This window comes from Bubalus bubalis, chromosome 2 (genome assembly GCF_019923935.1).
Source record: "Bubalus bubalis isolate 160015118507 breed Murrah chromosome 2, NDDB_SH_1, whole genome shotgun sequence".
NCBI classification, from domain to species: Eukaryota; Metazoa; Chordata; class Mammalia; order Artiodactyla; family Bovidae; genus Bubalus; species Bubalus bubalis.
In genome coordinates, this window is record NC_059158.1 from 31,123,402 (window position 1) to 31,151,365 (window position 27,964).

The 27,964-nt window shown below is 43.1% G+C and overlaps 1 protein-coding gene across 1 annotated transcript in view; it reads right to left on the reverse strand.

Annotated features, from left to right (window-relative positions):
* Positions 1-577: 577 nt before the first annotated feature.
* The window catches only part of ADGRF2 (adhesion G protein-coupled receptor F2), a 36,596-nt gene continuing 9,209 nt past the window's right edge, over positions 578-27,964 (reverse strand). The window contains exons 2-10 of the mRNA XM_006076116.3: positions 27,812-27,918; positions 24,495-24,537; positions 22,895-23,046; positions 20,921-21,151; positions 17,769-19,130; positions 11,459-11,500; positions 9,743-9,802; positions 5,174-5,247; positions 578-3,989 (exon numbers count right to left, since the gene is read on the reverse strand). Coding sequence (XP_006076178.3) covers positions 5,203-5,247; positions 9,743-9,802; positions 11,459-11,500; positions 17,769-19,130; positions 20,921-21,151; positions 22,895-23,046; positions 24,495-24,537; positions 27,812-27,889 — 2,013 coding nt within the window. The 5' untranslated portion in view covers positions 27,890-27,918 and the 3' untranslated portion in view covers positions 578-3,989; positions 5,174-5,202. The remainder of the gene's footprint in view (positions 3,990-5,173; positions 5,248-9,742; positions 9,803-11,458; positions 11,501-17,768; positions 19,131-20,920; positions 21,152-22,894; positions 23,047-24,494; positions 24,538-27,811; positions 27,919-27,964) is intronic.

Sequence of the window (27,964 nt, forward strand, 5' to 3'; positions counted from 1 at the left end):
TCAGCCAGGCGGGTGGTAAAGGCAAGATTGTGCCCCTGTTGTTGTTGATGTTAAATTGTTAAAAGGAGATCCCATTTTTGCCTGTACTGACCTTAAACTTGGAAAACACTGGTTAAGACATGATCCAATCCCTGCCTTAACACCAAAAATATTTTGGTTTATTTTTTAATGACTTGTCCAAGGAGTTCTTACTGAACCTCTTCCTTGGTGCACAGCCATGGGGAATTCAGATGGAGAATTTCACCTATGGGAAACTTCCCTTGGTCTGACTTGGGACAGGGTGGCCAGGTGGATTGTCCTTGTCACCCCCAAATGGTCCCACACCTCCCAATTCTAGCCCCTCCCATTAACCTACCTTCCTGGCTCCTCCATATGACTGTTGCAAACTTTCATTTGACTATTACCAGGGGAAATGTAGACATGAAGAAGAAACAAGTGAGAGGAGTTTTGTTATGTCTGTTGTATTCAAGAGGCTCAGGGAGACGATGCCTGTAGAAATAGGTCATTCCATTTAGGTCATGAGTTAAGTACCGTGTCATTTGGAAATTTTGAAAAATCAGTATCATCAAACTTTTGGTTGTGTAATCAGAGGACTTTATTAAACATTCTATGTACAAAGCACTTCATTCTGCTCTTTGGACATACAAAACAAGTGACTTATCGAGTAACAAGGGTAAATCTGTCTCCAAAGGTTTATGGTCTTATCTGGGAAAGAAAATACATGCACACAAGAAGGCTAAAAGTAAATAATACTATACAATAAATACTGACTCAACAGTGAATGGCCCAGATACACATATTGCAAGAAATCAGTGGAGAGAATCAGCACTTCTGGTTGGACTGATTAGGGAAGGCTTTACAGGGAAGGCAAAAAGTGATGCACAGTTCAGACACAGAAAGGCCTGGATATGTGTATAGTCTCTGAAATATACTCTTTCCAGGGCAGGATACCAAGTATCACAATTCTGTAAACACTGAATGAAAAGATCCTTCAGTAGATTTTGCTGGCTGGTCACCCTGATGAAAGAAACTGAATCCAATGCTCAACACTTTGATTTAGATGCCAGTGAACCAAGACTTCCTTGGTGGTCCACAATTCTGAATCAGGGGGCAGAGGTTCGATTCCTGATCAGAGAACTGAGATCCCACATGCTTCACGGCCAAAAAATTTTCTTTAAAAAGAGAAGAAATTAGATGCCAATGAACCAACTCCTATGAGAGTGTCTCATCCACACTCATGCAAAAGGTCATGGCTGTTTGCTGTTTGTGTGTGTGTTGCACATACATGAATTCATAGGTACTCTAATACAAACAGCTTACATTTTAATGCCAATTATTATTTGCCAAGTACTATTCTCAGTATTTTATCTATATTTGTTCATTTAATCTTTCCAATAGCCTTATAGGGTAAGCTCCATTATTCTCAATTTCTGGTTGGGAAAATCAAGGTCCCAGGAATTTAAATAACTGTCCCAAGGATTATGAAGTGCTAAGTGCTCTGCCCAAGAATCTGCCTTAGACATCACTAGCACCAGTTTCTCCTTGAGCCACCTGGCCAAGTCACTTCCTTGGTGAGGTGAGAACAGGGCGTGCCACGTATCTCCACCCTGGGTCTTCCACAGTCAGCCTGATCCAGGCAGTTCTTTGTCACCTTTCAGGATGGGACAGACTGAAGTGTGGGCCGCAAGAGGGAGGGTGGACTTCTCCAAGAGATCGTCAAATGATGGTGGGGCTTCTCTGTTAGCATCCACGAGCCTTTATTTATTTTTTATCTTTAGGTCACACCACGAAGCAGGCAGGATCTTAGTTTCCCTACCAGGGATCTGACCTTCACCCCCTGCATTGGCAGCACTGAGTCTTAACCACTGGACCACCAGGGAAGTCCTCCATGAGACTTTCTTAATGAATAATAACCCCAAGATAGAGTCTTGCGCACCTCCTCTCTTACATCGGAGTACATCAGAGCAGAGTGTGCTTTCACATGAGATGTGGTTGCCAAACGCACAATACAGATGAAAGGTCAGCCTCTCCCTCTCTCTGTCTCTCAACCCTTCTCTCTTGTGTTCAGACTTTCCATCTGCAAATGGAGGCACTTGGACTCAGTCTTTTCTAAAGTTTTTTTCAGAATTATAAATCCTAAAACCATCTAGCTCCATGACATTGTGTCCTTCCTTCAGTATGTTGATTTGGGGTAACTGACCTTTCTTCATATGGAAATCTCTGCATCAGGAAAACCAGGACTGTGTCTGCTCCATTCTCTTCCCCTGAAGAGACCCTACAGAGATACTGGGAAATGTCAAATTAAAGCTTCTTTCTGACCTCATTTGCAAAGGGTGCAATTGTTGTCCTAAGATGAACAATACCACTTAGAAGATGACTCATTCTCCCGGTTGGTATATTTTTCTACATTCTGATTATTATATTTTTGCTTTCTTAAACGTTCCTACTTACAGGAAATTTTCTATAGTAAAAAAAAAAAAGAGAGAGAGAGAATAAAAAAGTTTTACTACAGTTTCTGTGGTTAAAAAAAAAAGACACCCCTCATTCACAAAGTGAGTCGCCCTTTTCCATTTGTAATGTAACATCATTAATACTGGCTTCTTTTGTCTGTAACTTTAAAAACTTATTTATTTATTTGGCTGTTCAGGGTCTCAGTTGCAGGATATGGGCTCTTGGTTGCAGCATGTGGGATCTAGTTCCCTGACCAGGGATCAAACCTCAGCCCCTCTGCATCAGGAGCTTGGACTCGTAACCACCAGGAAAGTCCCAGTACTGACTTCCTGGGGAGATAACTAAGGGCTACTCATTGCCCTTTGCCCTTTATCCACTAATTTTTTTTTTTTCTGCTGCATCTGACTGTGCTTGCTTTAAAAAGGACCTTTTTTTTTTTTTTTTCCCCAGAAGGATTTTTATCTGTAATACTGTTCTATTATCAGGTGGCTCCTGATTTGAATGTTGAATTTGTTTACATACAAGGTAAGAAAATCAGTAGCTCTCTACTTGAAATATATTTCTCCTTTCTCATCCCAGGTTTCAAAACACCATATTGTTGGTGGGGGTTCATCTTACATGGGCTTCCCAGGTGGCGCTAGTGGTGAAGAACCCACCTGCCAACGCAGGAGACATAGGAGACATGCGTTCAACTCCTGGGTCTTGAAGATCCCCTGGAGAAGGGCATGGAAACTCACTCCAGTATTCTTGCCTGGAGAAGCCCATGGACAGAGGAGCCTGGCAGGCTACAGTCCATAGGGTGACAAAGAGTCAGACACCACTGAAACAACTTAGCACACAAGCACCTCTTACATACTCAGAGTAGACAGAGAGACCCTCGGTGGCTCCGTGGTCTTGAGGAGAAAGTCCAGGGCTAGGAATCAACAGACTTGGGTTTTTACCTCTGGCTCAAATCTCTATTAGCTGTTACTTATCACTCCAGCCTTCAGTCTCCTTAACTTAAACACCTTTCTGGTTCAAAAGCTCTGTGCTTTTTGCTTGGTTCACGGCCAAAGAAGCTGTATCTAAGCCCACGCTAGGCTGACCATGCAATCAGTTTAAATGTGGAGGGGTGGAACATATTGGCCCTTGAATTCCTTTTGTCCAAAGAACAATGACCCACTTAGAGTCGGCCCAATGTTGGTGACTATGCAAGAGGGCCCTCCCTCAGCCACCTGTAGAATCTAGCTGGGTGACATCCCTGGCCACCACTGCCAAGACAAGCCAGAGCTCTCTTCCTGATGAGGCTGGAGACCCTGGCTAGACCAGGATTCTGCTGTCCGCTGTTGAATACCCAGCATGGCATATATATGTAGACAGTGGATGGGGAAAATGTCAGCAACACAGAACAGCTTAGACAGAGGGGCTTTCCATCCTCTCTTCACGTCCTCCTCCGTCAGCACCACCAAGAGGGAGGCTTCCTTCATACTCTTCGGAGGCAAGAAGACACGAATCAGGACATTTCTGCTGGGGTCTCTGCCACTCCTGAAATGCATGACCTGGTCAAGAACAGACAATCACATCTTTAACATACAAGCAGCAATATCTAAAAGCATCATGACAACTGCATCATGGATTGGCTCTTTCTTGAACAAGAAGCCCCTTTGGGTAGAGCCCCCTTGGCAAATGAAGATTCGCTTCCCTTTAAGTCCCTTGGGAATCCAAGAATCAGCTTTGTTCTCTTGTCTGCAAAAGCTATTACAGAACTTGTTTGTCTCCAAGTTGGACCATGCCCTTTCCTCTTGGAAAAGACCTCTCTTTTGACCAAGGCCCTGGGTTGCTGCAGGAGGTCTCAGCTACATTGGTTACTAGAGCCCTGATGTACTGGGATCAGGGAGGAAGGCTCTTTCTAGAATTCTTTTTCTGGCACTCTACATGTGTCTGTGTGAGTCTGTGTGTGTGTTGCTCTCTCTGTTTCTTTCTGTATTTCTCTATGTCTCTCTCTGTATCCCTCAGCTTCTCTCTGTACCTCTTTGTCTCACGGTGAAAGTAGGGGTCCTGCTGTAGATGTCTCCATCTCCCTGCCTGGTCTTCTCTCTCTAGCTCTAGAGGGACACGGAGACAGAGGATTGGAAGTCCTGACTGCACATGTCTGATTGCTCTTCCATCTCTGAGTTGCCACCCCATGTCACTAAGCGTCCCTGTCTGCCTGTCTCCCCCTGTGCCTCCCTTTCCTTTCTTTCTCTCTGTCTCTGACCCTCCTGCAAATGAAAACTAACTTCTGCATTATCTCCAAGGCCTCCCACAGACAGTGTGTATCATAATTCCCTGATCTTTTAACACTAGGGAAGAGAGAGGGTGACAGGAAGAACTGTGGGGATGTTGTTGATATCATGGAGGATGTCCTGGGGATGGGGAATAAAAAGGAGGGAGAGAGGGAGCAGCTGGGACCACGGATCCCTCTGCTCACTCCCCTCTCAAAGACTCAGGCTGATTTACAGGCACCCCCCGCCCCCAGACAAGCCTGACTGTTTTACAGGGACAATAACAATTTCAGACGTCCAAGAATTAGAAGTGTGGCTATATCTCCAACCAGATCTAGGTGAGAGTAGATTGCCTGAGAAGAATCATTTCAATCAAGAAAACATCATTTCTGATTAGAATGAATCAAATTGAGGGTTTTTTCCCCAAGAAATGTCACATACAGGCCACGTATATGGGGTCCCCTTCATTGTGTACTCACCTCCCAAGTTAGGAGTATAGCCTGGCTTACTAGCTTGGGCCTTTGGTGGGGTGACGAGAGAAATCAGAAACATTCTGAGGAAGACAAAGGATAGACGGCTTGTCACCAGCAGTCTGTTCGATTATTCAGTCATTAATATGATCACAATTATTCAAAGCACATGGAGAATTATTTCATTAAGCACAGTATTGTGCTTAGTGAAACATGTCAGACAAAGACAAACACTGTATCTTATCACTTATATGTGGAATCTAAAAAAAATAAAACAAACCAGTAAACAGAAAAAGAAGCCGACTCACAGATATCAAGAACACACTAGTAGTTACCAGTGGGGAGAGGGGTAGAACAGGAGTAGAGGATTAAGAGGTGCAAACTACTACGTATAAAATAAATAAGCTGCCAAGATATACTGTACAGCATGGGGAATAGAGCCATTATTTTGCAATAACTTTAAACGGAGTATAATCTATAAAGACATTAAATCACTATGTTGTGTACCTGAAACTAACATAATATTGTAAATTGATTCCATTTCGATTTTTTTAAAAAGCACATGTAGAATTGTGACCTACAGCAGTTTCTTTCTTGCCTTCACCTCATCCCTGTCCTTTTTTATTGTAGAACCATTGACAACATGTGAATAGGCTGGTATGAGAGATTCTCCTCCTTCCTGGCTTGGATGCTTCTCCTGAAGCCTCTAGTTTGAGATGGAGGTGGGGAGAAGGCAGTTGACTGGCATGGAGAGAGTGAAACAGGCAATCCCTAGTCTTCAGACAACTCCACTTTTTAAATTAACTTTTATTGAAGTATAGTTGCTTTACAATATTATATTAGCTTCTACTCTAGAGGACAGTGAAGCAACTGCACGTATACATCTATCCCCTCTTTTTTGGATTTCCTTCCCATTTCGGTCACCACAGAGCACTGAGTAGAGAGGTCCCTGAGCTACATCCCTAGAGGCTGTCATACAGAGTGAAGTAAGTCAGAAAGAGAGAAACAAATGTCAGATATGAACACACTTATGTGGAATCTAAAAAATGGTACAGATGATCTTATTTTCAAACAACTCCTTCTCAGCTACTGAAATTCTCAACAATACGATCACCACCTTGCGATGCATCTGGGTCTAAATTATCCTTGTGCTTCAGGTACATGTTGTGGAGTGGAAATATCATCTTGCTGGTGGAATTATCACCACATGAACATAGATTAATTCATCACATAGGATATAAAATGAATGCAAACAAGTATGTTTATTATTTTAGTTTAGGGGAGCTGGGACTGACACTCCCCAGGCAGGTAGCCCAAGGAGAAAGACTTAAATCTGGACTGTAGGATATGGTGACCTAAAAGTCAGAGACCTACAGATAGGAGAGGAGGAGACAGGTGGTAGCCTACTTCCTCTGCTGCTGCTGCTGCTAAGATGCTTCAGTCATGTCTGACTCTGTGCGACCCCATAGACGGCAGCCCACCAGGCTCCCCTGTCCCTGGGATTCTCCAGGCAAGAGCACTGGAGTGGGTTGCCATTTCCTTCTCCAATGCATGAAAGTGAAAGGTGAAAGTGAAGTTGCTGAGTCATGTCTGACTCTTAGTGACCCCATGGACTGTAGCCCACCAGGCTCCTCCATCCATGGGATTTTCCAGGCAAGAGTACTTCCTCTGAGTAGGACTAAAACACCAACTTACAGTGGCTACAGCTGGAGGCAGAGTGAAGGAAGGACATAAAAAGGTAAGAACAAATTTGCCTAAGACCCAGAAAAGTGATTCTCTTTTTTTAACACTTATTTTTATTTTATTTAGCTGTGCCAGGTCTTAGATGCCGCATGTGGGATCTAGTTCCCTAACCAGGGATCAAACACAGGCCCCTTTCACTGGAAATGTAGAGTCTTAGCCACTGGGCCACCAGGGAAGTTCAACAGACCAGTGATTCTTAACCCTAAGAGTACATTAGAATCACTGAGGAGCTTAAAAAAAATAATAATAACTCGGCTCTACTCTAAGACTTTCTAGTTTAATTTCTTCAGTGGAACCTGGACAGTAGTATTATTTACAAGCTGTCTAGGTGTTTCTGAGGTGCAGCCAGCCTGGAAAACCTCAGATTCAGACAATCAACAAGCTAATAATGAAATTCTGGGTATTATCCTGACTTACCTTGCATACAAAGACACAAAGAGAAGGAGGGGGGAAAATAACTATTTTCTATAACACCAAAGAGCAGAGCTTCCCTGTGGTAGCTGAATGGATAAATACAAGACACACGTAAAGGAGTGAAACTAAGATGAAAGAGATTGGAAGAGTCTGACCTCCCTCCTGAGAGCATCCAGGCAGACCCCAGGGAAGAAGTGGGAATACATCAGATAGGCTGCTGCTGCTGCTAAGTCACTTCAGTCGTGTCTGACTCTTAGCGACCCCATGGACTGCAGCCTACCAGGCTCCTTGCAGCCTACCAGGCTCCTCCGTCCATGGGATTCTTGAGGCAAGAGTACTGGAGTGGATTACCATTGCCTTCTCCAATCAGATAGGGTAGCTGGAGGCAAACATTTACATTGCTGAGATACTTCAGGAAGGCTTAGATGAGTGTGTCTCAGCTCTGACTACACTAGAACCACCTAGGGAGCTTATGTGTCTTCCCAAATCCAAGTCACAGTGCAGACCAATCCAATTAAAACCTCGGGGGACGGCAGCGGTGGAGCAACATTTTTTTGTAAGCTTCCCAGTTGCTTCTGATATCCAGCCAACATTGAGAATCATTGCTTTAGAGAATCATTAATGTTTCTTCTCAGTAAAAATTGGCTTTTTTTTTTTTTTTTTCCAGCTGGAAAGCATGTAAAGGTTATCAACCATCTTCCAGGTATGCAGACCAAGGACTGGGAAGGAGACCAAAGCTTCGGGAAGAGTAAGGCAAAAGGTATTTGCAACAATATGGATGGACCTGGAGATTAGCATGCTACATGAAGTAAGTTAGGCAGAGAAAGACAAATATCATATGATATCACTTATATGCAGAATCTTAAAATGATACAAATGAACGTACTTACAAAACAGACTCACAGACATAGAACACAAACTATGATTACCAAAGGGGAAAGGTGGGAGGGAGGGATAAATTGGAAGCTTGAAATTGACAGATACACACTACTATATTTAAAATAGATAACCAACAAGGACATACTGTATAGTACAGGGAACTCTGCTCAATAGTCTGTAATAACCTAAATGGGAAAACAATTTGAAAAAAGAATAAATACATCTATATCTATAACTTTTCATACTGTTCATGGGGTTCTCAAGGCAAGAGTACTGAAGTGGTTTGCCATTCCCTTCTCCAGAGGACCACGTTTTGTCAGAACTCTCCACCATGACCCATCTGTCTTGGGTGTCCCTACATGGCATGGCTCATAGTTTCATTGAGTTAGACAAGGCAGAGACATTACTTTGCCAACAAAGGTCTGTCTAGTCAAGCCTATGGTTTTTCCAGTAGTCATGTATGGATGTGAGAGTTGAACTATAAAGAAAGCTGAGCGCCAAAGAATTGACGTTTTTGAACTGTGCTGTTGGAGAAGACTCTTGAGAGTCCCTTGGACTGCAGTCCATCCTAAAGGAAATTGACTTCATTGGAAGGACGTTGAAGCTGAAACTCCAATACTTTGGCCACTGGATGCCAAGAGCTGACTCATTTGTAAAAACCCTGATTCTGGGAAAGATTAAAGGTGGGAGGAGAAGGGGACAACAGAGGATGAGATGGTTGGATGGCATCACTGACTCAATGGGCAGGAGTTTGAGTGAACTCTGGGAGTTGGTGATGGACAGGGTGGCCTGGCGTACTGCAGTCCATGGGGTCGCCAAGAGTCAGACATGACTGAGCGACTGAACTGGAGCTGATATCTATAACTGATTAACTTTGCTGCCCACCTGAAACTAACACGACATTGTTAATCAGCTCTATTGTTGTTTCATTTCTAAATCATGTCCAACTCTTTTTGGGACCCCATGGACTGTAGCCCACCAGGTTCCTCTGTCCACAGGATTTCTAAGGCAAGAATACTGGAGAGGGTTGCCACGCCCTCCTCCAGGTCCCTAACATTTTACAACTCCAGTAACCATGGAAACAAGCCCTCCTGAACATCAAGCTATTGATATTAGGAAAATTTTTGTGTCGGGTCAGAATTTGTTCCTCTGGAATTGTCACACCTTGAATATGGTTCAACTGGTTAGAGTCACAGTGAATGAGTGAGCTGTCATGGGGACCCAAGACTTTCCATCCACTCTCATTTCTCTGTTTCATCACCTGCTCTCCTGCTCCATAGTTTGAGGGTCACCCCTCCAGGCCCTGCTGCCTTGTCACTCTCCTCTAAATGCATTGAAGTCTACTTTCTCTCTGTGGCTGTGGTCCCAGTGCTCCACCTAGAATCTGAACAGCTCAAAGAGGCACTCACAAAGCTCTTCTGAAAAATCCATACCGCAAAAGTGTTAGGTGATGGTTTGAGCAACACTCCAGGTGCCAGAAACTCCAATGTGGCTGTTACCTCGTCAAACTTTTAAATGCAAAAATGAACATGAAGGTTTTACCTCTGATATCCTGGAGATCCATTGTGCAGAGTTTATTCGATCCTTTAAGGCATCTCTTATCTGGGGGGTTAACAAAAGGAATTAAGGATTAGAAGATAATGAAGAACTAACACATATGCTTGAGACTGGCAAACACTATGGTGAGAGTATCTTTCCAGCAAGTACTGTTGGCGGGACCAACAGTAATAATGCTCTTGTTGATACTTTGCCTACAAATACTAGCTGTGGTATTCGATTCATTTAAAAAGTAATCATATGGTCTATAACTACATAAAATCTTAAGTGCTTTTTATGCAGTCTCACTTGCAAAACTGCATTTGTTCTTTATCCTAATCTAGCAGGGAAGGCAGGGCATCCCAGGTGGCTCAGTAGCTAAAGAATGCCCCTGCAATGCCATCACAATGAGAAGATGTGGGTTCAATCCCTGGGTCAGGAAGAGCCCCTGGAGGAGGGCACAGCAACTCAATCCAGTATTCTTGCCTGGATAATTCCAAGGACAGAGGAGTCTGGTGGGCTGCAGTCCATAAGATCACAGAGTCAGACACAACCGAAGTGACTGAGTAGCACAGAAGGCAGGAAAAGCATTATTATGTCTGTGATCCATTGGAAGATTCTAAGGCTCATGGGTTAAGGACTCTCCAGCAGCACACAGCTATTCCATAGAAATATCAGGATTAAAGAGCTCATTTCTTAACCCTTACCTCTTTTACTTTTAGGTTGGTATTGTATCCCCATGGGAAAACAAAAGAGCCTCTGTGAAATATGTCTTTTACAAACCTTGCATATTAACTTAGTAGTAAAACAGCATTGGTAGTACAATAAATAGATGCATAAAATTTACAAAATAAGCCCTGCCGTGTGAGTGTTTGCATCTATGAATTAGAAGGTTTACTTTTCTCAATCCAAGAAGCAATGAAATAAAATAGAAAGAGGGTGATCTTAAAAGCCTGAATAAACATCTGATGTTTTGTTCCTTTTTTTCACTTATTTTCATCATACCACCTACACTCACTCATCTGTATTTGGAGAATTTCCTTCCTTAAGTCCACTGCTCTTTAAGGTAGAAGCCAGGAACTCACTTTCTCAGCCTCTCTTGCAGCTAAGATGTAGCCGCATGGCCTGGGCTCAGCCAATCAGACATGGTAATGCAAGTGCAGGTATCAGTGATCCTCCCCAGGCAGTGTGCAGGGGCTGCAGTAGCGGGAACTCTAGCTCAGCACACACTGTCGGATGTGGCCCTGCCGAGCTGTGCTCTCTGTGCCCAGCAAAGTGGGAAGGGGCAGAGGAGCCTCGTGTGGAGTCATCTGTGCTGTGAATCAGAAACTATTCTTTATGCATAGCCTCCATGCCTCCCAGCCACAGAGAGACCTTCCCAAAGATGTTATCGTGAGATGTAATAACTTTGTCTGCTTCAGCTAGCTAGGGTGGGTTTCTGAGAAATTGTGAACAAGCTACTTCATCACTCTGAGTTTCAATTTCCTCATCTGTAGAACTAAAAATAGGAATAACCAGGCTTGCTTTCAGGGTGAGAGCTAATGAAAATAAGAGCTTAGCCCCATAAAAGCTTGAAAGCTTGCATCATTGAGACCTCGATGTCCTGTTCAAGTGTCTGCACAAATGATTGAGGTGAAAGACTCCCAATAAGTGGCATTTACTAGTGAGCATTTCAGGGCCAAATACTGATAATGCATAAAACAGCAGAAGAATTTATTGTACCTTCGGATCCAGGATTGTTCCAAACACCAGGATGAAGAAGCCCTGAGAAAGATGGAAGAGGGAGGAAGAGCCATTTAACAAAATAAAATGATAATAATAAATACCAGTACTTATTATCAGTTCCTATTCTGGTAGAAGGTAAAAATAACTTTCCTAAATCCTTAAATTGAAAAACAAAAGCCATTTTATTAAATCTTTGACTCTCTCATTTTAAAGTCGCAACACCTAGATTGATCCATTCAACAAATATGGATACAGAATTTTTCATGCACCAGCCACTGCTCTCGACACTTAGAATTAAACAGTAAACTAAGAAGACTGAGGTCCCTGAGGCATGCAAGAATACTATAGGAATTTTTTATTCAGGCAAAATAAAGTGTTATGTGTTTATCAGGAGTTGTGCATCTCATCAGAATATAATGGCCCAAGAAAGTCCAAGGAGACAGGCTATGCACAGCCACCTCACAGTTCTTGAACAATCAGTAATGAAAGAAACTTCCACAGAAAATAACAAAAGCAGCTGTGTTCAGCTTTTATGAACACCCCCAACCTCCTTCCCCCATCCACAACTAAAAACTGTTATAAAACTTGTGAAGAAAAATTAAGTCCACGGATACTCATAAAAACTCTAGAGTTTCTAAGTATACTAACAGGTGCTCAGAAATGCGTGCTCCAGATATTATACTAAAAACTCTAGAGTTTCTAAGTACACTAACAGGTGCTCAGAAATGGGTGCTCCAGATATTATAGTATAGAGAGAATTTATTAGTTCTCATATCTCTTATCTCATATCAATATTTTGGCTATCTGATGTGAAGAACCAATTCATTGGGAAAGACCCTGATGCTTGGAAAGATTGAGGGCAGGAGGAGAAGGAAGTGACAGAGGATGAGATGGTTGGATGGCATCACTGACTCAATGTATATGAGTTTGAGAAAACTATGGGAGATAATGGAGGACAGGGGACCCTGGAGTGCTGTAGTCCAAGGGGTTGCAAAGAGTTGGACATGCCTTAGAGATTGAACAACAACATCTCTTATGATTCATACAAAGATAGACCCCATTAAAGTCACACAGTGGCTGTTCTCCTATCATTATAGTCCATTTGAGTTTTCAACTTTTTTTTCATGGAATTGGCACAAAACCACTCTGGAAGAAGGAAGGAAATGCATTTGTCCCATTTTTCGCCTAAGGAAGCTCAGAGATTTAACTTTCAAAATGTGAACGGCAACAACAAAATACATTAGACAAAATTTCTCCTGGAGATGAGGTTACTCAGGTCTTGACTCACCAGACAAGAGACGTAAGATAATGACCTTCAATTTAGGCATCCTTGTTAAGCTGCTTCTATTTCATAATCAAATGTGATCCTTACCCAGGCTGAGGCCTACTAAGGTACATAATTTAAGACAAACGGCACCCTAAAGATGTTACAACCAAGTGACCATCAGCAGAAACAATATAAAACCCCCTGCAATCATGATCAGCAAAAACCTGGCTGAAGGATAGAGGACTTCACAGGGACCAGTGCATGGCTACCCAGCTCAGCTATTCCCCCAGACAAGCTAAAATACACCTCCCTGTTCACCCAGTCTGTTGAGCGCTCCAAAGCATGGAATGATTCTTTCACATTACTCTTTTTAGTGTTTCTCTTAACCTACAAGAAAACCATTGAAATCTGTCATTGTGTCTATTAAGAAAACGTCATTGATTTTGTGAACCATTCAGTTATAAAGTATCACTTGTATAAAGATGCTTGGGCCAAATACATCCCATTCGGGTTTTGGTACTAGGAATGCATTTTAAACCAAAATCTTCACGAATTTTACCCAGGAAGTAATTTTAAAAGATCAGGGAACCACAATTCTAGCCTGTTTCCTGAAGGCTAAAGGACTAAGCTCTCTCTTTGAAAGATCTTTAATTTCTTTTTTTTTTTTTTTTGATCTTTAATTTCTTGAGTTTGGATTAATTATATTCGTGTCTGAACATTTACCATAATGCTCAGCACAAAAGAAACAATAAACGTCATGGCTCTGTGTATTTCTGTATGTGCGTGTGTGCATTTAATTGCTTTATTATACAACCTGCATCTATAGCAATAAATATGTAACAGGAAAACATTCCACAAGGATCACTTGTCATTGGTCCATGCCACCTTGGGAAAAGTTACAAAAAATATCCTTCAAAAAATTCAGATAAGATTTTAGTCACAGTTTTATCTCTGAGTGAGAAGAATTCACTGGTAGCAACTTCTTTGAATTTCCTTTGGTAGATAAAGCACAATTTGAGCAGGTAAATCTCAAGATGTTCTCCCAGGTTTTAAAGTATGTGCTTTAACTGCTGTAGACTGAATGTTTGTGTCCTCCAAAAATTCATGTTAAATCCTAGTGCTGGATGTGAAGATATTTGGAGGTGGGGCATTTGAGAGGTGATTAGTCATGAGAGCAGAATCTCCTGAAAAGGATTTAGGGTCCAAATAAAAGAGGCCCCAGGGAGCTCCTGGCCCGTTTCAACAGGCAGGGTTATGGTGAGAAAACTGTCCATCTGTAAACCAGGAAGTGGGCTCTCACCGGATAACTCAGTCTATCTGTGTGTGCCTTGATCTTGGACTTCCCAGCCTCCAGAACTATAAGAAATAAATACCTGTTGTTTATAAGCCACCCAGTCTATGGTATTCTTTTGTCACAGCAGCCCAAATGGACTGAAACATTTACTTTTCTCCCACCAAAACAGCTAGAGGGGGTCCTCAAACCTCCCACCCAGCCAGTTATTCTCAGTAAATATGAAGGAAGACACGGGTCAGAAGTTATGGATTGACAAATGAACAGTCAAGGTAGCTCTTGACTATATAATAACACTTCCCTCGCTAAAGGGTGGGGCTTCCCCAGTGGCTCAGAGGTAAAGAATTCGCTCGCAATGCAGGAGCCACAGGAGATGCGGGTTCAATCCCTGGGTTGGGAAGATCCCCTGGAGGAGGAAATGGCAACCCACCCCAGTATTCTTGCCTTGAGAATCCCATTGACAGAGGAGCCTGTCGGACTACAGAGAGTGGAGTCACAGAGAGTTGGACTTAGCACACACACAGCTTGAGCTTTAAAACCTGTGGAGATGCTCCCACAGAGAAGGAACCATGAAATCTTGAAGAAGGTCTTTCGCCTACATCCTGTTGACCTCCTGCATGTTTAGGAATCTCTCTTCTCCATCTGCCCCGTCAGCCTCAGCTGCCCCACATCTCAGTTCCTCCTTAGTCCCTGCATGTCCTGCTTCTTCTTGCTCCATTGATTCTGTCTCCTCCATCAGTGAGGGCTGATGACTGTCCTTTCTCTCCTCCCGCACTGGGCATCCTCAGGATACTCTGATCCACAGACTTGCTGGTAAACAGCAATAACCAACTCGCCTACTTTGTAGCTCTTGCCATTCTCCATGGTTAAATACTTCCACCACAGCTGATTTAAATCCAGCAACACTACCATGTGTAAAATAGATAGCTAGTGGAATAGACAGCTGCTGTATAGCACAAGGAGCTCAGCTCGGTGCTCTGTAACGATGGGTGGGGGATGATGAGGGAAGGTGGGAGGCAGGCCCAAGAGGGAGGGGATATATGTATACATACAGCTAATTCACTTCCTTGTACAGCAGGAACTAACACAATGTTGTAAAGCAATTATACTTCAATAAAAAAAAGATAAAATATGAAAATAATATCAATCAATCAATCAATCCAGCAAGATGGCATCACTGAACATGGAGTCAGGAAGAGATGGACACATCATTACACAGTGTTCCCACCACCCAGACAAAATAGTTGCCAATAACCTCAAAAGTACAGTGAAAAATAGACACGAACAATTACAAAGTGATGCATTTTGAAGATGTATGACCTTTGTTTTCAATCTAACTTATTTAATTTGTAAGGATGTCTATGTTTACAATCAGCTCCCCAAATTCCTGAAAGGTAACAGTCAGCTCTCCTGAGCCAGTACAAGCCAGTTCCAGCCCAGCACTGCCTCATGCCTGCCCCAGGGTCTGACCTTCACCCTGACTCTGCTCTCAGCTCCACACTGTCCCAAGGGTCCTGGCATTTAGCTGGATGGCCCCACCCTCCTCCTTGTCAGGAGTCAAGGCAGAAACAGCTGAAATTACAGGTTGACCCTGTAATAATAGGTAAAGGAGTTCATGGTATCCAAATAAATGTTCACAGCCTGGTTTAAAACAAAAGTCACAGTAAAGTGGCCCCGAGGGAGACAAGGGAAAAAAAAAATGCTTAAAAGTGAAACATGAATTCATTAAGCATTCATGATGAATGGCCATGGGGTACCCAGAAGAGAAGTTTTAGGAACATTACATTTTTTTTAATATTTTTTATTTTGGGGGTCTTGCTGCAAAGTATGTGGGATCTTAGTTTCCAACCCATGCCCCCAGCAGTGGAAGCATGGGGTCTGAATCACTGGAGTTCCAGGGAAGTCCCTAGGAACACTACATTTTGAACCCAGTTCTACCAGTGACTAGCTGCATAAATGTGGGTAAGGCAATTGATAATTACCAAGAGCTATACAAAAAATGTATGGCACAATTAATATTTTTCATACAAATTAAAAAAAAATTTGAAAGGTGAAACACCTTTGTTTTTGTGTTTTTTTTAAACTGGAGTATAATTGCTTTATAGTGTTGTGTTAGTTTCTGCTGTACAACAACGTGAATCAGCCATAAATATATGTATATCCCCTCCTTCTCGAGTCTCCCTCCCGTACTCCCCATCTCACCCCGCAAGGCTGTCCCCAAGACATCAAAACACTTGCTGTAGAATGAAATCATGTACACTTAAATTCTACAAGAGCAAAATGATAAAACATTTGACTTAAAATTTCTATTATAAATAAAACATTTATTTGAAATAGTCTTATTTTCTAATAAGTACACAATTAGGAACAAAAGCACTATTTTAGAGGGCTTTAGAAAAATAAAAGCTCTCTTTTCAGTTAGTTACTATCTACATTTAACATTCAGTATAAGAAACTTTGGCTCTTTGGTATACCATAACTGAAAAAATGAAAAAAAATTTTCAGTCAGGTAAGGAATCATTCAAGATACATACATAAATGCTGGTAAAATGCTCGGATGTATTTTTAAGTAAAAACATACATTGTTTTTTAACCCCAATCCTATGTGGAAACATATTTGTATGTAAGCATAGAAAACATGATAAAGATACATATAAAACTGGGAATATCGCTTAATCCATGAGAAGAGAGACTGTCTTTAATACCACTCTGGATGGCTTGCCTCATTAAAATAAGTTGGTTTCCAATGGTCACTAAAAATTCTAAAATGGTGAGGAGGGTGGGAGGGAGATCCCAGAGAGAGAGAACATACATGTACTCATGGCTGATTCACATTGTTGTACAGCAGAAACCAACACAACATTGTGAAGCAATTATCCTCCAAGAAAACAATTTTATGAAAAAAGTAAAAATAAATTAAATTTTTTAAAATTTTAAATAGAAATATAATATGTGGGCACATTTTAGTACCTCCACTTACATACCTAGATTTTTGGGGAAGTAGTAGTATTTAGTTTCTAAACAGCAACAGCTCAGCTTTTAATATTTTATTTATTTATTTGGCTGTTACAAGTCTTAGTTGCAGTACCCATGATCTTTAAGTTGGGACGTGAGGAATCTTTGGTTACAGCAAGTGGGATCTAGTTCCCTGACCAGAGAACGAACCTGGCCCTCTGCACTTGGAGCGCAGTCTTAGCCACTGGACCACCAGGCAAGTCCTCCATTCACTGTTATCTTTCCTTTTTAAACAGTCCTATAAAACGGGAATTCTTCTACCCATTTCGTAAGTGAAGAAAACATGGCTTGGCAACGTTAAGCAAATATCCCAAGAGAGTGTTACACAGGCATAAGTCAGAGAATCCAGATTTTAATCCAGACCTTTCTGGAACAAAAGCTTACTTCCTGCCTCAATTTCCCTTCCACGAGCACGCTCAGTCATGTCCTACTCTTTGCCACCCGTGGATTGTAACCCACCAGGTTCCTTTGTCCATGGGATTCTCCAGGCAAGCATATTGGAGTGATTGTCATTTCTTCCTCTAGAGGATCTTCCTGACCCAAGGATCAAACCTGAATCTCCAGTGGGAGGCAGGTTCTTGACCACTAGCACCAGCTGGGAAGCCCTCCTGACTCAACATGCTATTTCAAGTCCTTTGTCTTTTATAAAGAAATACGATGCTACGAGCTCCTGATCACAAAACTTTCTCCTGAATTCTCTCACGGTGGACTCGGTCAGAAGGCTCTGGACTTACCTGGAAGGCGTTGAGCAAGGAGAAGATGATGTGGAAAGCCAGCGAGCTGTCATTGAGAACTGTGGCTATGCCAAATCCCCACGTCAGTCCCAGCAGTGGTGTGAGGATGGCAATGTTTTTACTGATCCTCACGATGGCCCTCACCTCCTGGAACATGGAACTGCTGATGGCCGCTCGCCGGGTCTTGACAATCACCAGTGTGACTGTGACCAGGTTGACAACCACGATGGCCAGAGCCGGAACCACAAAAGCTAGAAGGGCCTTGGTCATGTCCCAGTTGAGCCAACAGGCCTCAGGCCGGAGATAACCTTTGCCAGGCTCAGTGGCAGCGACCGTGATAGCAGCTATGAGCAAAGGGCACCCGTAGCCCACCGCAAAGAGAGCTGCCACCAGAACGGATTTGGGCAACGTATGGAAGACTATCAGGATTCCGTAGAGAATGAGCAGTGCCTTGGCGAGCATCCAGAAAAACACAGAAAGGTAAAAGAAGTGAACAAAAAAGGTTGCTGCCACGCATGCACTGTGGTGCCTCATTGGGCCACTGAGAAAGGAAGCCACGATGAACCACACATCTGCCATCAGTAAGGTGGTCGCAATGTTAGCAATGCACACGTGGCGTAAGTATGAGATCTCTGTCTTCGTCACCTGGCCCCAGACCAAGGCCTCGATGGACAAGCAGAGGATCAAGCTGCAGATAGAAACACCCAGGCCTATGTACGTGATGTAAATCAAGATGGGGCTCTGCAAGACGTGGGGTGCCATCAGAATTGAAAAAGAGGTAAACGTCTTGCTCGGGCTACATTTGCAGACCACCTGCTGGGAGTTCTCCTGAATCTTTTGGCAGACCTTATGGTCCCATCTGCTCTCCACGGAGTGCCAGCCTGCACATTGTGCCCTCCTGTCCTCTGACTTGCTGATCTTTTCAAAAATCAGCGAGATTCTTTCAAGTTCCTTGGGCAGAATGACAGACAGGACAAGTCCATTCACAGTGATGCTTTCCAAAACACTGGCTTCTAAGATGGCCCCGAGAGTTGGAAATGCGATGCTGACGGCCTGAGAAGGAGAAGGCACCTCCTGAAGTTCCTCTCTACTGATCAACACCTTCCCCGTGACCACGTCGCTGGTGTCGTTAACGCTCATTGAAAAGGTGAAATTCTTTCTGGCGTTGTCTCTAGAGAGGATGGTGCCCACCGTGTGGATGAAAGTATCTGCTATGTCAATGGGATGCTTATTGACAAATAGCTTTCTTGCAAAGGAATTGATTGAATGTAGCAGGACACAGCTGCTGTTTCTTTCAGGGATGAAGGTCCAGTTTGAGATGCTTTTGCTATTTAGAATGTGGTTGGCCATGATGCTGTAACTCTGTCAATGAAGAACTGGGATTAGTACTGAGCCACTCTCTGAATCTGCCAGAACAATCAACATTTACTTTTAAAATGTGTGGTCCTGGGACTTTCCTGGTGGCTCAGTGGTAAAGAATCCCCCTGCCAGTGCAGGAGACACGGGTTGGATCCCTGAACCGAGAAGATCCCACATGCCATGGAGCATCTAAGCCCGTGCACTACAACTGTTGAGCCTGTGCTCTAGAGCCCGGGAGCCACAACTACTGAAGCCCACACACTCTAGAGCCCGGGCTCCGCAATAGGAGAAATCACCGCAGTAAGAAGCCCTCACACTGTAACGAGAGTAGCCCCTGCTTGCCGCAACAAGAGCAAAGCCTGAGCGGCAACAAAGACCCAGCACAGCCAAGAATACATAAATAGATAAGTAAATAATTAAAATAATACATAAAAAAGTGATCCTCCGGCTGGCAGCAAAGGCATCCCCTGAAACTGCCTGGAGATCCAGAATCTCAGGCCCCACGCCAGACCTAGTCAATCAGAATCAGCATCCTTTTTTTAAAACTGAAGTATTGTTGATTTACAGTGTTGTATTAATTACTGTTGTCCAGCAACAGACTCAGGTACACACACACATATATAAATACACATTCTTTTGCATTTCTTTTCCATTATGGTTTATCACGGGATATTGAATACAGTTCCCTGGCTATACAGTAGGACCTTGGTGTTTATCCATTCTCTGTATACTAGTTTGCATCTGCTAATTCCAACCTCCCAATCCATCCCTCTGTCACCACCCTCCCCCTTGGCAAACCACCAGTCTATTTTCTATGTCTATGTAGAACCAGCATCTTAATGAGACTCCCAGGTGAGGTTAGTACTGCAAGGGAATTGCCTTCCTCCCACTTTGTGCAATGCCTTCCTTCCACATGCCCATTGCCATCATCAATTCCTTTTCATACCTTAGTGAAACTAGCATTTGTTTACCCCGGTCAGAGCACCTATTACATAATTAGCATCTAATGAATCCCGCTTGTGTGCAGCACCCTGTATAGGAACATTTGTTGTTCCTTAATTGCTAAGTTGTGTCCGACTCTCTTGTGACCCCATGGACAGTAGCCTGCCAGACTCCTCTGTCCATGGGATTTCCCAGGCAAGAATGCTGGAGTGGGTTGCCATTTCCTTCTCCAGGGAATCTTCCTGGCCCAGGGATTGAACCAGTGGCTCCAGCATTGACAGGTGGGTTCTTTATCTCTGAGCCATCAGGGGAGCCCACATATGGGAACATACCAAACTGGAAATCGATCCTAAAGACTAAACTTACTTTTTAATAGCCTCTGCTTTGAAGATCAAAGCAAAAAAAAAAAAAATGGATCTAGTTCCATTTTATATTCCTGAGGCAGATATGTATGATTGTTTTCTTTGCACTCAGTTATTTTCCTTTTTTGCAACCTGTTCAGACTCCAAATGAAAGTAAAAAAAGTCTCTTTCTCTCTGCGGATCTACCGTGGTTCTTAGTTTTCAGTAGCCAAATAGATACTGGAAATGTACCCTGGGGTTTGATCCACACCCCATAAGTGGTCTCTCTAAATGTTTGTTGATTGAATGTTTTCACTTTTTCATTCTTCTATTCATTAGCTCTTCATTCACTTACCAATGACGATTTACTAAATACTTGCTGTGCTAAGCACTGGAGATATTGCGATGAAAAACACAGTTCTCAGACCCCCATAAGCTCACAGAGTATCCAGCTTACCTGCATTCCTTTTCTATCAGATGATTCTCTACCACATCCTCACCACCACTCACCTTCATCTTTGCTTCATCAACATCCACCATTGGCACAGTGGAGATGTTGTGTAAGAGTTGCACAATCAAAGCGATGTTTCCCGGAATCCGAGGAGACTTCTGAATGTTCCTGATCACACAGGACAGATTCTGTGGACACTTTTCCATTAACAAATCTGTAATAGTCTCAGGCTTCTTGGTATATTCACTTATTTTTGATCCTCCAAATGTTTGAACAGAATTTGAATCTGCCTAAGAAATGGCAAAAAACAACAAAAAGTTTTTTAATGTTCCTTTTGTTTTAAATAGAAAAGGAGTTTTACTAAAATTTAGGACAGTCTGATTACACGATTGTATATTGCATAATGTTTTTGTATTTTACATTCTCAAGCTCATACTCGCTGTGAATAACCTGCCCAATACCACGGTGTTTCAACAGAAAAGGAAAGCCCTGCCTTGCCAGCCACCTGCTTCCTGCCCCAAATAGCAACTGTGGTCTTTAGTACACCTCTTCTGACTTCTTCTATGTATGTATGCTGCACGTTCATTCTGTAGGTAGATTTCTAGTGCCCTCTAAGCTTATTTCTACTATTCTTGAGGGGCAAAGCATGAGATATGAGCTTATTTTTAAAATAGAAATTCTGAGCTGAATTTGGATGAATCCGTTGGAACATCCATAGAGAAGGACTGAAAGTATTGATAGATCTCCCATGGATTCTGGCTTGAGTCTCACCCTTGAGAGCAAGCAGGGCAAAGTATGGCCCCAGGATAATCACCTGATTTGGGGTGAGAGGTGGGGCAGGGCATGCTGCATGGCTTGTGGGATCTTAGTTACATAAGGAATCAAACCCAGGCTCTCAGCACTAAGAGTGCAGTGTCTTAGCCACTGGATCACCAGGCTATGGCAATAGTCACCAGGTTGCTGCTGCTGCTAAGTCACTTCAGTCATGTCCTACTCTGTGAGACCCCATAGACGGCAGCCCACCAGGCTCCTCTGTCCCTGGGATTCTCCAGGCAAGAACACTGGAGTCAGTTGCCATTTCCTTCTCCAATGCATGAAAGTGAAAGTGAAGTCGCTCAGTTGTGTCCAACCCTCAGCGACCCCATGGACTGCAGCCTTCCAGGCTCCTCCGTCCATGGGATTTTCCAGGCAAGAGTACTGGAGTGGGGTGCCATTGCCTTCTCCTTATCGCCAAAAATGGCCTAATTTTTGGTAAATATAGTTTTATTGGAACTGATAGATTTATTGGACAGGTACAAACACACTTACCAACCACACAGCCTCATGTCTACTTTCCCCTTATTGAGTGCTCCATGCATTGCTAATTTGTTATTTTTTAATTGGAGTATAATTGCTTTACAATGTTGTATTAGTTTTTGCTGCACAACCAAATGAATCAGCCATATGTATACATACATCTTTACCCTCTTGAGTCTCCTTCCCACCCACCCCCATCCCACCCCTCTAGGTCATCACAGAGCAGTAAGCTGAGCTCCCTGTGCTATATAACAGCTTCCCACTAGCTGTCTATTTTATACATGGTAGTGTATATATGTCAATGATACTTTCCCAGTTCATTCCACCCTCCTCTCTCCTGCCATAGCCACATGTCCATTCTCTATGTCTGTATCTCTCATTCCTCCCCTACTAATAGGTTCATCTGTACCATTTTTCTAGGTTCCATATATATGCATTAAATATACAATATTTGCTTTTCTCTTTCGGGCTTACTTCACTCTGTATGACAGTTTCTAGGTCCAACCACATGACTACAAATGATCCAATTTCATTCATTTTTACGGCTGAATATATATATATTTTATGGCTGAATATACATATATATATACAATATTCCATTGTATATATATACCACAGCTTCTTTATCCATCCCGCTGCTGATGGATGCGTAGGTTGCTTCCATGCCCTGACTATTGTCAATTGTGCTGCACTGCTAGTCTGGGGCTCCACTTTGCAGGTGGGAGAAAGGATATTACCTCGAAGATGTTGAAGGCAGTGAGAGTGCGGCAGGACTCAGTGACTTTGTGCCATTTCTTTTGCCTGCATAAAAACCCCATATCCCCTGGAGTGTCTGGAAGGCAAGGTTGGCTGCAGTAGGAATTGTCCACACAAGCGCCATGGCATTCACCTGAGAAAAGAAAAGGTGTCAGCATCGGATGGAGAGGTCTGGGCTCTGGACCACATGGGCCATTTATCACGGTGTCCACAGTTAAGGCACATCAGTCCTAGGGACATCTGGTGTCTTTTCTTTGTAAAGTGCAGGACGATTGAAATAGATCAGGGATCATCCTCTATTTCAGTGACAACCTCCTATTAATTCCAACAAACTAGTATCCTGAACTCTAAGGTTTAAAATAGATAAAAATGGTACCATCCCAGCTGAAATGAATAAGAGAGAAGAGCCCACAGTTCAGTCCACTAGCTCCCTCTCTCACCCCATAGGAACCCCCTAAACATGCCTCATGCCTGCAGCTCCCCAAGAATACAGTTTGGAAGCCAGCATGCCTGATATCCTCTAAGAAATTTCTCAGCTCCAATTTCTTAAAAAGCTAGGAATAAAACCACATATGACCCAGCAATCCCACTTCTAGACATATACCCTGAGGAAACCAAAACTGAAAAAGACACATGTTCCCCAATGTTCATTGCAGCACTATTTACAATAGCTAGAACATGGAAGCAACCTAGATATCCATCGACAGATGAATGGATAAAGGAGCTGTGGTACATATACACAATGGAATATTACACAGCCATAAAAAGGAACACATTTGAGTCAATGCTAATGAGGTGAGAGAACCTAGAGCCTATTATACAGAGGGAAGTAAGTCAGAAAGAGAAATATAAATATTATACACTGACACATATATATGGAATCTAAAAAGATGGTGCTGATGAATTTATCTTCAGGGCAGCAGTGGAGAAACAGAGATAGAGAACCAACCTATGGACATGGGGGGAGGGGAGGAGGGAGAGGATGAGATGCACGGAGAGGGTAACATGGAAACTTACAATACCATATGTGAAATAGATAGCCAGTGGAAATTTGCTGTATGACTCAGGAAACTCAAACCGGGGCTCTGTGACAATCTAGAGGGATAGGATGGGGAGGGAGATGGGAGGAAGGTTCAGAAGGGAGGGGACATGGGTGTACCTATGGCTGATTCTTGTTGATGTATGACAGAAAACCACAAAATACTGTAAAGCAATTATCCTTCAATTAAAAAATTTTTAAATTTTAAAAACTATTATACAAAAAAAGAAATTTCTTAGCTCCAGAACTTTACAAGGAGTTATGTCATCAACAGGGTCTTATAGATCCCCCATAGCTACTGCTCTATTTTGAGTTGGTTCAATCCAAAGGATTTATGGCAAAGAACTCTCAGACCAGGATGGAGCAAGAAGGGAGCAGGGGTCAAAGGTACAATTTAAGATGAGAAGAGTAAAAGAAAATCCAGATACATGCCATCGAGGTGTGCCATCTACCACGCCATGAGACAGAGGGCTGAGAAGAGCTCTGCGTTACAACAGATGGATAGGAACACAGCCAACTGTTAGTATCTGCTGCCAACATACCATGTGGCCTGGTAGGCACCTGCTCCTTGCTCTTGCTGGAAGCCTAGGAAGGAAAATTAAAACTCAGGTCAGAAGCAGTCACTAAAATGTGTAGCCAGTGATTCACTTTCACCACATCTGACTCAGCTCTGACGCCAGCGTGCCACTAAATCTAAGACTGTGATTTTGTCACCATGGTCCCATTTCCCCTCAGCCTGAACAAATGTCTTTCCATGGCTATTCAGCAGGAGAACTCCTTCCACTCCAGGAAGAATGATCTGCTTTCTATCTAGGAAATACACCCTGGGCAGATGTGGGCTTACTGGAAATTAATGAAGGTTGAGGTGCAGAACCCCTTGCTTGCATGGGCCCCTTCTATGTGCTGAAAGAGAGTGTAGCAACGTGTTCACATGATCATTGTTGTTGTTGTTTAGCTGCTAATTCATGTCCAACTCTGCGACTCCATGGACTGTAGCCCGCCAGGCTCCTCTGGCCACGGGATTTCCCAGGCAAGCATATTGGAGTGGGTTGCCATTTCCTTCTCCAGGGGATCTTCCTAACCCAGGGATCAAACTCACGTCTCCTTCATTGGCAGGCAGATTATTTACCCCTGAGGCACCAGGGAAGCTCCATCATTATCATATGTTTGATTAAATTTTCAGAAGCAAAATAGTTTAGCCATCATCTGTTCAGTCCTTTTTTTTTCTTTTTCCAACTCCCCTTCCTTTACATTCTCCCTTATTTTGGAGAGCACTCGAAGGATGTAGCTGTTTGGGGTAGAAGTTGAGTTGGGTATATGTTTAGTTTGGATTCAATAGCATATATTTATGTAGTTTGCAGTCATATCTGCATTACAAGGAGGACATCAACATGTAAGAGGCATTCATTCTCAGAGTATTGACAATTTGTCATAGAACAAGAAAATCATGTGTGCTCAAGATAGATACCTTGCAACTAACATATGAGAAAAATTTGGTTTCCCCAAATTTGACAACAGTCTTTCTTACATGTTTACATGACATTATTAACAATGAATTGAGAAGCTGAAAGGTATTTTTTTTAACTAGCAATAAGAATGAAAAAAAATCTGATCATCAATTTTAAAGGTAAAACTGAATCATCTTTCTATTTTTGTTATAGAAAAAAACTACAAAATTATTGACATGTAAGTATGCAGCCAAAAAATGTAGGGAAGAAATGTTGGCAGTTTATTTATAAAAATATTGTTATTAATTTATTACTGGAGGGACTGCCCTGAAGGTCCAGTGGTTAAGACTCCATGCTTCCAATGTAGGGGACACAGGTTTGACCTCTGGTCAGGGAACCGAGATCTCACACGCCACTCGGTGCCAACCAAATAAATAAATAAATAGATGCATGGACGTGCAAACATTTCAAGATGCCCTCGGCCCATCTTGAGTGGATCATGATCTCCAATGCACCATAATAAAGCACTTCAAAATGAACAATTCTGGATAACACTTGGCCCATTAAACAGACTCCAATGAGGTCACATCCTGCTAGTCAGATAGGAAGGCAGAAGGCAATGGCATGTTATTTACAAAGAATTCTGGAAACTGTCTTCTTAAGTGAAGGAACTGATTCACTTCCAGTTAATCTGCCAAAGTCCATGTATACAACTCCACCTGATCTCTTCATTTCTAGGGTGGTATCCGATCTGGGCCACTTAAGCTTCAGATAGTAACAATCCATGGACAGAGCAGCTTGGCAGGCTACAGTCCATGGGGTCGCAAAGAGTCAGACACAACTGAGCAACTAACACACACACACACGGCAACAATCCTCAGACTAATACTGCGAACAAGACACTTGCAAACCCATCACCTGTTAAACCCGCAGAACTGCCTGAGAGAGGTTGGAAGACAGATAGCACCCCAAAAAAGCTCAGCCCCCAGTAACTTGTAAATTGAGAAGAAAAGGATGGAACATTTCTGGTAAGGTGAGTCCCCAATAATCAAGAAAACAAAGGCAGCCTCCCATGCTCAGCCTCCAAGTTCTGTCTTGTGGAAGAGTGTGGATGAGGAAATGAAGAGGAAATAGTACAGAACTGTGGGGTTGGGTGCCTCCTGGAAAAGGCCTTTCTGAGGGGGTTTCTAAGTTTTCCAAGAAACTGGGCTGTAACTCAGTATTAGGGGGAGGGGAGTCATGGAGAAAATTCCCATCCAGGGGCACATTATTTACAGAGTGAATATTATTTGGAAACTTCTAGAAAGAATTCTTTAGCTTTTTATTTTATATTGGATTATAACTGATTAACCATGCTGCGACAGTTTCAGGCAAACAGCAAAGGGGCTCAGTTATACATATACATGTGTTCACTCTCCCCCAAACCCCCTCCCATCCAGGCTGCCACCTGACCAAGGTGCTCACTGCTCCTTCCTGCCCATTGGTGGTGTTCACCATCAGGCTTCTCGAAGGAGATGCCATTTTGGGTGGGACAGTGTTTCACAGTGCCGGGACCATTCCTAAATCCTGCTCATTCAATGCCATTAACCATCTCCCAGTCAAGGTTGGAGACTTCCCTACAGTTCGGATGGTAAAGAATCTGCCTGCAATGCAGGAGACCCCGGTTCAATTCCTGGGTCAGGAAGATCCCGTGGAGAAGGAAATGACAACCCACTCCAGTATTCTTGCCTGGAGAATTCCATGGACAGAGGAGCTTAGCAAGCTACCATGGGGTTGCAAAGAGTCAGACACGACTTAACTAACACACACACAGTCAAGGTCACACCCCTCCCAGCCTCCACGTTCTCAGGCACCTTTAAGGAAGAGGCACTACCCTGTTTACCAGCCACTGAAAGCTTCACCATCAAAGGATATGGGAAGAAGAGTTGATTACCCTTACATCATTCAAACCCCTTTGCATCTCAGGAAATTATGGAAAAAGCAGATGGGAAAATAATTGGCAGCTATTGACTAAAATGGGTTTTGGTGACCTGTAGTTGAAGTTTCTTCCGGTTGGAGCATTTTACCCCATCTTCGGGCTTCCCTCATGGCTCAGTTGGTAAAGAATCTGCCTGCAATGCAGGAGACCCCAGTTCAATTCCTGGGTCGGGAAGATCCCTTGGAGAAGAGATAGGCTACCCACTCCAGTGTTCTTGGGCTTCCCTTGTGGCTCAGCTGGTAAAGAATCCGCTGGCAATGTGGGAGACCTGGGTTTGATCCCTGGGGTCACAAAGAGTCAGACACAGCTGAGCAACTTTCACTTTCACCCCTTCTTCTACATACCCTTCAGCTCAGATGGGCTGGCTAACTCACGGGTTCTAGTTTCCCTTTGGTCTCCCCACCAGTTCATCCTCCCACCTCCCTCTTCTCACCTGGCATAACGTCCTGCAGGACTCTGTGGCCAAAAGAAACACGAAGCTGCACAGCAAGAGCAAAAGCATCTGAGTCATCGTCTTCAGCACAGTTGCCTTTCTGGCTACTAGAAGAACAAACGAAAAGGCAAAATGTCTCCAATCTGAAGCTTT